The sequence below is a fragment of the Saccopteryx bilineata genome, chromosome 2 (assembly GCF_036850765.1).
Source record: "Saccopteryx bilineata isolate mSacBil1 chromosome 2, mSacBil1_pri_phased_curated, whole genome shotgun sequence".
Classification (NCBI taxonomy): domain Eukaryota; kingdom Metazoa; phylum Chordata; class Mammalia; order Chiroptera; family Emballonuridae; genus Saccopteryx; species Saccopteryx bilineata.
The window spans coordinates 187,987,989-187,999,062 of record NC_089491.1 but is presented as its reverse complement, the minus strand read 5'-3'; the positions used below and the strand labels follow the sequence as shown (position 1 = coordinate 187,999,062).

At 50.0% G+C, this 11,074-nt stretch overlaps 1 protein-coding gene across 5 annotated transcripts in view; it reads right to left on the bottom strand.

Annotated features, from left to right (window-relative positions):
• Positions 1-2,166: 2,166 nt before the first annotated feature.
• SLC7A1 (solute carrier family 7 member 1) overlaps positions 2,167-11,074 on the bottom strand; it is a 60,340-nt gene continuing 51,432 nt past the window's right edge. For all 5 annotated transcript variants that reach the window (XM_066258927.1, XM_066258930.1, XM_066258926.1 and 2 more), the window contains 4 exons: positions 9,369-9,577; positions 8,945-9,111; positions 8,175-8,283; positions 2,167-6,709 (listed from right to left, as the gene is read on the bottom strand). In XM_066258927.1, coding sequence (XP_066115024.1) covers positions 6,606-6,709; positions 8,175-8,283; positions 8,945-9,111; positions 9,369-9,577 — 589 coding nt within the window. In that variant the 3' untranslated portion in view covers positions 2,167-6,605. The remainder of the gene's footprint in view (positions 6,710-8,174; positions 8,284-8,944; positions 9,112-9,368; positions 9,578-11,074) is intronic.

Sequence of the window (11,074 nt, the reverse complement as noted above, 5' to 3'; positions counted from 1 at the left end):
GCAAATTAGTTTTATGTAAGTTACTAAAGGTTTGTGCAGTTTATAAAAAATTAATAGTGTTTCTTTAGTGAACTGTATTTCTATTAATGCTGTCTGTTAAATGTATGTTACATGTTATAAGTTAATATTCCTAGACAACAGCCTTATGCTCATCAGTAAATTAAGTCAAAGATTTGACTTAGGAAATAGAATCAGTAGGGAATGTTGTAAGGTGCCAAAAGCTACAGAATTAATATTAATATTTTAGGAAGTTTAAAGAACATTTTATTGGTTTGGGCTAGGCGGGCAAAGAGATTTTGAAAATAATCCTTATATTTGTGTGATTAGCATAAGACCAAGATGGCATTGTGTTGTAAATGCAGAAAGAAGAAGGAGAGTTGGATTCCCTGACCTTCCCCCATACCTATGGGGGAAGGGTCAATGTCTAGCCAGGTATAGGGGGAGAAAAGAATTAAATCTTTTCTTGGGCTGATGGACCATTTGCAGGCATTTGTTCCCATGGAAACCACCCCTCCCCTCCTGAAAGCATGTAATTAATGTATGTAACAAAAGGTATAAACTTATGCCATGATGTCAGGTTTTCTCCCCTCCCATGTAAAATTAAGAGTATATAAACAGCCCCTGAACTGTTTTTGGGGTCTGCACAATTTGGGTCCGTTGCCCTGTGTCAGCCATATGCGGCCGTCATATTTAATAAATTTCCTCCTTTAATAAACTTTTCAAAAACTTATTTGGACTACGAACACCCATGGATTTTGGATTTAGCTACTTTACAACAGACTTCCCCTCATTAGCAAAGGTACTGTCTGTTTTGGTCCCTGAGCCTTTTCTCACAGTGCGTTTTTTTAATGGCTGTATTAGTGAGTTGGGGGACAGGCTTGATTTGCTCAAATGAAATTGTTCCCTTTGAAGAGAGGCCAGCAATGTCACCCAGTGCCTGGCTCTGGGGCTGAGCCTGGCAGCGCTGGAATGCCATGTGTGCAAGGTGGCTGCAGTTCCGGGTGACGGGCCTTCGTGGGAGTCCTCATTACTGTGAGTGCCATGCTGTTGGAACAGCTCTGTATTCACCAGAGTGTATCATGGTCAAACTGTGCAGACAGAAGGTGTGCCAGGTGAACTGCTCTCAGGCCTGCAGAGGGCAGCGCTTCTGGGGCTCCGAGTTTCCTAAGGAATGGCTGGAACCCTGCGGAGGGACTCAGCTGCTCGGCAGGCCCCTTATCGGCCACCAAGTGGCAGTGTAGCACTGCGGGGACGGGCTCTGCCCCGTGCTCCGCCCAGGTGGGTGGTTAGCAGACACCCCCTGTCCCACCACCTCACCCCGAACCCCCGTGGTCCTGTCCCAGTTCTAGGCTCTCTGGGACACTTGGTGACTCTGGCTGGTCTTGAAGGCCAGGGGCTGGGCTCGCTGACGACCTCCAGGCAAGAAGACCCCCCCTAGGAGAGCCGGCTGGGGGGCGTAATGGACCAGTCTGCCCATCACCGGACACGCCTGGGAGCATGTTGGGAACACTTCCACACCATCAGGGTCTGTAGTCTGGTCTACTGTCTGGCAGACGACCATGCACTAGTTTATTCCCCATGACAAGCTGCCAGCACTGGGCCTAGCAGCAGCCCCCTGCCCTTCTCCCTGTGGCCTTGGGTGTCCCCTCCAGCACTGCCATCAGTCAGTGTACATCTGAGAGCTAGGGCCCGTTCACCAGAATTTGCCTTCCTTGCAAGAAAACGCATCTTTCTCAGGGAAAAATGGGGAAAGATCTAGTACTAGAACAGCAGCAATCCCCCACCCCCTCCGGGCGCACACCCGCCCTCCCTGAGAATGTGTGTGTGGGAGGGGGGGTTGGCTGCTCCCTACCCAAATCTTGCAGCTAATTGGGACCTCCCGGGTCAAAACCTAAGCCAAAGTAGGAGAGTGGAAAGTGGGGAGCCAGAAGCAGAGGACCCTAAACGAGGGCTGGGGTAGGGGAGTCCCTGGTTGTGGGCTTTCTAGCTAATTGTTGGAATAAGTATTTCCACTAAATGGCTGAAAAGCCCTCCACCAGCCTAGGGGAGCCAGGAAGGTACTAAACTGCAGAGAGCGAGACCTGGCACTCTCCAGGGGCTGCCACCACCAGTAGGGACCTGGCCAGGAGCTGCGAGAATCTTGAGATGAATATCCACAGTGCACACTGAAGCCATAGACAGAGTTTATTAAAATTTACAGAAGCATGAGATGATAATGTACCACAAAACAGTTTGATTTTACAACCTAAAGTATGGTAGGAAGTGGTTGATATACAGAGATGTCAGCAAAAACGGGACACAAAGCAGCATTTCACATTTTTTAAAGGTAATGGACATCTATGCTTGTCTTTAAAATAAAATAAAAGCAGGAGGGACCAGCAGAGACCAACCCAACTTGCAGTTAGCGGCAAAATCTATATCTAGGATCACAAGTGTAAGAAATTATAAGAAAACTACTAGAAAAATAGAGCATCAAATAAGCAAAAAATATTTTATGATTTACATAATAAAAACAATTTGTTTAATAATGGCTCCATGTTCAGTAGAAGTTTACTGGATAAACCACAGCTCCTCAGGTTACAACAACCATCCCTTGTGGGGACCATCACCCTTGGTGTTCCTCACACACCCATTGACGCTGAAAGGCACAACTTAAGCAGGAAACATATTTTAAAACTATAACTTGTCAGACAGGAAAATAAGTCCCCAAATTTAAAAAGTTTGTCATCAAGAAACACAAGATTGTATACCTTGTTAATAAGTTAACATGGTCTGAATGCACCTTTCTAGCCCTGCTTCCTGAGCCTACTAGACACTCTCACACCCTGAGAAAATGCCTTGGACTTCACGACCAAGGTCGTCCATCTCGTGTGGGTCTTCCAGCTGGCAGCTCAACATCTAGGGAATGATCCAGGATGGCTCCTTGGTAACTGCGCCCTGAGACCCTTGGCCAATCCACATTCCCTTGAAAGGGAGCAGGGTACTAGGCAGCAGGCACAAAGTCTGGGTTATAGTGATGAAGGTGAAAGTCAGTTGCCATTTTTATTTTGGCCTAAAACCCCATCAGGCATCATAACAATGATGAAATACCGAGTGAACACTTACAGCACCAGATCAATAAAGCATTTCATTACCAAAAAGTCCATGAGTTTTAAAAAAATGTACATCTCACTCTCCCCAAGAAGCCTACTCTCATTATGATGCAAACAGATATAGCTGAAATTATAAACAGTGATTATACATAATTGGGTTTCATCCAAAGGGAACATTTCGGCACACACATGAGGCCTGTCTTCATGGTGATGACTCTTATTAGATGTGTAATGGTGGGGCATTCAAATCAGAAAAGATGGGTCCTGTACAGAGCCAGTCAGAGGTCCCCCAAATGCCAGTGAGCTCACCTACTGTCTCGGCAGGGCCTCCATGAGGTGTGCTCATACCCACCCAAGGAACCCAGCCTCCCCTCTGACCTCAGTTCTGTTTCCAGTGTTAGGCTCAAGGCCATCCTATGTGTGACAGCAAAACCCAGTCAATTCAGAATGCCTGCTTGTGGTAGGGATTGAAGGGAGATCTGGCAGAATCCACCTTCCTACCCCCATGCATGCAGCCAGCAAACCCAGTGGCCAAGTGTCTGGCAGGGCCAGGAGCCTCACCTGGGTGTAAACATGGGACATGCCACAGGTACAGAAGAGAGTGTGTCAGGGTCTTGGGAGCTGGGGGTGAGCACATGCAGCAGGAGGCAGGCCTGTGGTATCCACACATCAGCACATGGGGCCAGGTGGCTGACTGCAGATAGACTCAGTGAAACGAAACCAAAGATGGGGGAGATATGCAGGGGTTCTGACAACTACCTAAATATAGTAGTCCTTCCAAAAACAGCCTGGAAAGGACGGCCCTATCACTACGCCCTCCTCTTGGTTTGGAAAAATAAATCTGGCCCAAAGTTGGCTGAGGGGCTGTGAGCACGTGGGGTGAGGTGAGGCATGTTCAGAGGTGATGGTCCCCCTCCTAGAAGGTCCCCTGGGGCCTGGCTGTTTCCTTGGAAACTCCCTCCACCCTTCCTCCTCAGCAGAGGTCCAGAGGCTCCTATTTGCTCCTTTGTGAATTTCCAAGAGTGAGGTCATGCAAACAGGCAGGAAGGGGCGCCTGCCCATCACAGTGGGTCTTTCCATCCTGAGAGTTTCAGGCTGGGGCACAGATGACTAGACACAGCATCCCCAAAGGGTGTGTCTCTAGAGTGTGGAATATCTGACTATGGAGGGAAAAGCTGTTGAGCCATGAAACTGACAATCCTAATCTTGTTTGAGGGGAGCACTTTTGGTGGGTTTTCTTTATGCCTGTGTGTTTTTTCAGGGGCAGGAAAGAGGGGTGTGGAAGAAGTCTATTCACATTGAGAGGTCAGTCCCAACACCACCCCTATCAGGCGCAGAAGAGAACAAACTACTCTCAACAAGAGCACAGGGACCATGTGCACTGTGTCCGAGTCACCCCCAAGAGTCCTTCCCTACGTGGGAGCTCTTGCTCTGACAGGAGAGTGCCAGGCCTTCTCCTTAGACTTGAGCCGTACGCCCCGTAGGACCTTCTGGCTCTGGGCTGAGGAAGGAGAGCCCGTCTGCAGGGAAGGTCCCATCTAGGAGACTTTGCAGGGGAAATGCATTTTTTGTTTGCAGAATGATGGATGTTTCCAGCAAAAAAGTCAATTGTATTCAGTCTGTTGGGCACTGTCTTGCATGGAAATTTCAGCCAGCAAGAGAAATTAAAGGTTAAAAAAAAAAAAAAAAAGAATCCTCTCTTAGATACACTCCCTCCAGTTTGCTTACGTGGAAAAATACCAGACAGATAAAGCAGAGAAAACTAACAGACCCAAGGAGACAGTAGACAACACAAACCCAACAACATAAGTTAGTATCTATCAAAATAGTTTACAGCACCAATCTACATAAAAGTTAAATATACCTTTCTTTGGAAATCCAAGCTTTGAGCTCTTGGGATCCTCTCTCTGGGTGGGGCCCAAACAGTGGCCCAGCCCTGGGTGGCCTACCGGCTACCTGCCCCCACTGGCCAACCCAGCCATTTGCCTGTTTCACAAATTTTTAAATTTTTCTCCAAGAGCCTTCTGGGAGCAAAAGAGACAAGTGCTTTTGATTTACCAGGCTTCTTTCTACCAGATTTGTGCCGAAGGTCAGGGGGGAAAAATGGGAAACTAAGCTTTGAAAGCAGCATTTACATTTTCTGTGGTGTCCAAATGCCTGCCTCCCTCCACTTTCGTCAGCATGGTCCTGAACTATACTCCAATGGAAGGAGATGAGCCAAGGGTTCGTTTCCTGTGGTTTCTGTGAGCGCCACGGAGGGGAGTGGGCAGTGGAGACTTAAGGAGTCACGGAATCAGGGTAGGGTTCCTAACCCATGGCAAGTGGATGAATACACCAGAGGGACAATCATATGCCCCAACTGTCTCATGTGTGGACCCCACTCTGAACAGTACGCTGATGGCACAGTGATTATTTGGCCGTATTCCAAGTTAATGTTAAGCACCAACTTATTTGGTGGAGTGATTCACAGCAACTGACAGGACTCAATTTGATTATACTTAAGAGAGGACCAAGCAGATTGTGGCAGGGACCCCAGGTGGCCGGGGGTACCGGTCACCATCACCTCAGAAGGAGAAGACAGATACCTCTCCTGGGAACCTTACAAGACCCCAGACACTGACCTGTCACCTTCAGAGAGCATAAACAGTGTCACAGTCCAGTTAGTCAGGACACACAGCCAGCGGTGATACACCAGAGCTGCAAGAACAGCAGGCCTGGAGGAAACACGGCTGCAGGATGTGCCCTGCGTGCATGCGGCCTAGAGTAAAGCCAGCCCAGGCCCCACCTCGTTCCTACACAGCCTCCCTTCCACTGTCCTGCCCAGAATCCCCTGCCCTCGGTCCTGCCGCGGGGTGCACTGGGGTCTGTTAGGGTGGCAGAGCAGAGGCCCTGCCTGGAAAGGAAGGGGACAGGGGTTAAAGTCCTAAGACCCCTTAAGAAAGCAACTCGGAGGGCAAGAAAAGGAAGCCAGTCTTGGCCTTTGAGTAGACTGCCGTCCTTTGGCTCTGGAGTGGGCCTGTGGGGACACACTATCTTGTGGTACTCATCTTGCACCTCTGGCCAGCTGTTTGGGCTGAGTGGGGAGATGGCTACTACGAATCTGGAGGAGGTACATTTTCAACACCAGAACAGTGCTAGAGACAGAGCTCTGGATGCCCAGTAATGAGAGAAGGTGACCTCCACTGTACTTGGGGCGGCAAAATATGGCAGGAGAGGAGCTGCTTTCTTCATTCAGAGGGAGGCTGGGAGACACAGTAGCCAGCCACAGCCAAGTGGCCCCAGCCAGGGAGCTGTCAGGAGGTGACTGGGGCCTGGTGAGCCTGCTGCAGAGCAAACTGTGCAGGCCCTGCAAGCTGTAGGCTGGGGGTGCAGTCCAAGCAGTGTTCCTTCTGCTGCTCAGGGGGCTGTGGTTATGGGTGGGTCCTGTTGCATTGGTGGAGACAGCAAGGTGCTTTAGGGTCCTACGTGGGCACCCTCAGGGCTGCTGTCACCTCCAGGGAATGGGGCTGTGCGTCACTTGCAGTTGTCCAAATTGCCATCAGAAGTCCTGGCTTGGTCAGCGGCCAGGGACGCCTCCTCGCTGTGCCACAGTCCATAGCCAAAGTAGATGGCGAAGCCTGGAGGCCAAGAGCAGAAAACCGTCAACAGAGCAGGCAGGATCCGAGGAAGCAGGCAGAATAGCCCCAGCCCTAGCAAGGCCTCACCATGCCTTGCCCCCAGCTGGGTCTGCACTTTCTACACTTGGAGAAATAACGTAACTCTTCAGACAGGGCCAATAACATGACCCTCTAGAGAGCCTCACACCAGGGAAGTCCCTGAGCAGGAGACACAGCTTAGTTAGGGGCCCTTGAGAGGGGCATCAGTCCCTCAGCTTTTCCACTGACCCCCTGGATGGGGAGCTTGTGTCCACTGCAGGGGACGGGATGGACACTGCAGAAGCTGTGCTGCTCTCCGCTAGGGCGGAGTCCCAGCGGGCACGGGGTAACCGGGATCTCCGTGCTGTCTACACCGTACCAACTGCCGTTTTCTCTGTGTAAGTGACCATCACACGGCAGGAGGCATACATTCTAAGGTCACCTGGGAACGTATATACCGTAAGAATCTAGTCTGGTCCAGTGCTAGGCTCTCCAGACATCTGTGGTTGGGTCTAGAGACCTGTGCTTCTAACTATCTGTCCAGAGACTGTGACCCATGCTGGTGAAGGAGAACTGACCTTAAAGGACTCAGGTACCAAAAGTACGGGACATAGCTAAGGCCCAGACACCAGGAGCTCCCAGCAGGGATGCACCTCTGGCAGGAAGCGAGCATCTAGCCCTGCAGTCCCAAGGGATGGCCACAGCAGGCTGACCGCGGCTGAGCCAGCTCTATGGGAGATGCCAGTCCAGTTGGACACAGGCTAGACTTTGAGGGGAGTAAGGGATAGGCAGAGAACAGGGCAGCACCACACCCCCTGAAGATGGCAGCAGCAGCTGTCTACTGCACAATGTGGCAGAACCGTGGTCCTGAGATTACTGCTCTCGTCAGGGACACCGAGGCGTAGATCAAGGCCAGTCCCCCGCATCAGCATGAGCCCAGACACCGAAGAAGAAATCAGAATCTATCTCCTGTAGCCCCCAAAGGCAGAGGCCCTGAGAGGCCAGGCTGGTCAGTCCCCGACAGGACCAGCACCCAAGTGGGGACACCCAAGCCTCACAGGCCCTGCCAGAGCCCACAACCCATGGGAGAGGTGGGGTTCCTACTTTCCCACTAGGGGTGAGACAGGCAGATGCTTTACCGACGGCAGACACATAGCCGTGCTCTTATTCACCTCAAGCTCCTTGCATGATGACATAACCAGTTCAGGAAAGAAGTATCTGAAAGGGAGGGAAGGGCCCACAACCTACCAGAAGCTCCTTGTTTGAGAGAAAACTGCTGACTACATGTGTTCCCACTGTGTTTTGAAATCTGAACCAAGGGAGGCTCAATGACATAAGCAGTCCAGGCAAGTAGCAGGGACATGAGTGTATAGCAGGGTCAAGAGGCTTCAGGAGACACCAGACTATGGAACATGCCAGTCACAGCAGAATCAACGACCTGACCTACCTATCAGCATCCATACTGCAAAACGGACCCATGTGCCTTGGTCCAGCTGCATCATCAGATAGACGTTCACAAAGATGCTCAGGACAGGAAGGACCGGCAGGAAGGGCACCTGCAAAGACACAAGGTAGCAGTGTCAGCCCTGACAGAGCAGAGAGCACAGAGCTGGCACCCATTAGGACCATTAAGCAAAGCTACCTAGGAGAAACATCGTGCCCGACATGTTTATGGGCCACTGAGATTGATATGGACTGCCATCTTTCTATGGGGATTAGGACTTGAATGGCAACCCCACCCCTGCGCTCCCAGCGCCCCTCCAACATAAGTACCGCCATGCAAACAAGTCCTAACAGGTGGGAGTTTGGGTCTAAGCAACTAATTGCCAAGTTTCTTATTTTCTGCGCCTGCTGTTTTCTCACTAAAAGAGGAGAAGGACTCTACTTTACCTCTAAGGTTGAACTATTTTCTTATTTGTATAATTTCAAAGCGCAGACGCCTTGGTCACTTCCAAGGCTTGGTGGTGACACACACTCCACCTGGACAGCATGTGGAGAAGCCCCTGTAGATGAGGTGCACGGCCTCCCGAGAGCCGGGCACAGGCAGAGGCGTCCTCTCCCAGGGCCAGGTCCTCAGCAGGCACTGCCGGTCCCTGCAGGCCCACGTTCCCAAGGCCGGCCAGCAAGCACCTCCACATACACCCAGGCCTCAGGGAGCGTGTGCAGGATCTGTCCAGCCAGCTGGTTCCTGCAGGCCCATCAGGCAGAGCTGCTCACCTTAAAAGAAAGCTTTGTCTTGCTCTCAGGCTGTCTCCAGATGACAACCGTGACCACTGAGCAGAGGAGGGCCAAGCAAATGAGGACAAAGACTGCCCACAACTTCCCATCAGTCAGAGCCTTCTTTCCAAGCACAGCCATGATGCAGAAGATGATGATAAGAATTGCTGAGAGACAGACAGAGAGAGAGACACATCTAAGCCATTTCTCAAGTACTTACAGATATACTTGGCTCTCCCCAAAACCTACTGGGAGGGAGGCTCTATTCCTGCAGGCATCCCTACAACGAGGACAACTAACACACAGTCCACCAGCAGACAGATGTGCATCCCTTTGGCACCCACCCCCACACCCAGTGACAAGAAACCATGAAATGCCAACAAGCTGGACCCCAGAAATATTACAGGGAAGGGCAGGTTCTTACCTATGAGGCTGGTTGAAATGTTCACAATTAGCCCAGATAATCTGGAGGGCTCCATGTTTTTTGGTGAAAGTATGGTTTTTAAAGAAAACTTTTCTGCTTCTGGCAAAAAGCCTGTCTGGGAATCACTGGTGCTCACCAATTCATTCTGGTCTGCCTTGTCAACAGTCCTGGCCATCTGGTAGACCATATTAGGTTGCTCTGGTTGGTACCTGCACACAAATGTAAACATCATGACATGCTTTCATTAAGCAAAAGGACACACAATAATTCGAGTTTTTAGTGAGGCTTCAAAGCTAAGTTGCCCAGGATAAGGCATCAAATGGGAAGACAATGATCAGAATGACGTATTCTCTGGCAAAGCGCCAACAGCGGAGGAGACATAGGTCCTTGCTTTCTTCTCCCACTTTTGGCAACATCCTCTTTGGTGTTTTGTCTCGGTTTTGAGACAGCTTGCCCTCCACCATGAACCAGCAGAGAGAAATGCCCCGAGACGGTTTCTGTGGCTCTGAGTAGAGCTGGCCCTTGGTAGCTTATGATATTAGGCCACTTCCAACAAAATTAGTCTGCAGGGAGCTAAGTGCACAGACAGAAATAGAAAGCAATAATGTCAGGATCCTATTTGGCGCAGAGAGCTGGAGAAATGTGTCTGCTTGCTGATAGCTTTGAGATATTCTGTTTGCAAGACTTAATATAATCAATTTATTTTAGTACTCCAAGTGCCTTGGTATAAATAAATCTACAGAGCTGACTGAAGGACACCAGCCTTAAAAAACACAGTGCCTAATGAATTATTTTGCATATAGTCTAAGAGTAAACATAAAAATATTCACCATATTTTCACCGATTCACTTATGTAACACCATTCAGTCAGTTAGCAAAGTGATGGGACCTTGGCAAAGACTCTAGCATTGAGCCCTTGGGAAGGAATAAGTGGTAGGAAGACTAGCCACTTAGTTTTCGCTGATTCTGTAGTCACTACCAAGGCTCGGCCAGGTTCTACATACACTAGCTGATGAGCACATCAAAAATGGGATCAGCGCCCTCACAACTAGAAATACCTGAAAAAAGTAAGGAGGCTCTTGCCAGGTAAGCAACACTGAGTATCCATGATTGCATGTCCTCATGATGAATGCCACCTTGGTCCATTTCTGGGACTTGGGAAGCAGAGTCCTGTCCTTTCAGAGCAAAGGAAAACTGGCACCAACAAGTCTGCTTTGGAAGAGGTGCCCTGGGGTAGCTGAGGCACCACACCTAAACCGGTGGCTTCTTTATTATTGTTGCCCCGGGGCCAGCCTGAACAGCCATAACCTGAGAAGTTTTTCTGGACAGCAACCCCCGCCACCCACACCATATAACAGGACCCCTTACTCCAGCGGCACTGCATCACAGCAACCTGAGTTTTAAAGGCTATCACAGTGACCTAAATTTCACTGGTTTCTTCCAATTCCCACCAGGGCCAGTCCACAGTTCTCTCTGTCCTAGATCACACTGAAATCATTAGTCAAGCCTCAAAAAATATGATCCCAGGATCCAGGCCCAGCAGTTGGGCTGAGAACCTGTCTAGTCTCCCAACCTCCAACCAGAAAAATGAGGGCATACGACAGACTGAGGTGGGGCTACCCCTGACTCTTTTCAAGGATCTTCTCTGTAACTAGGCTCTCAACCGCCAGGTACCACCCTATCCTGGGAGCTATCAACAACTTAAA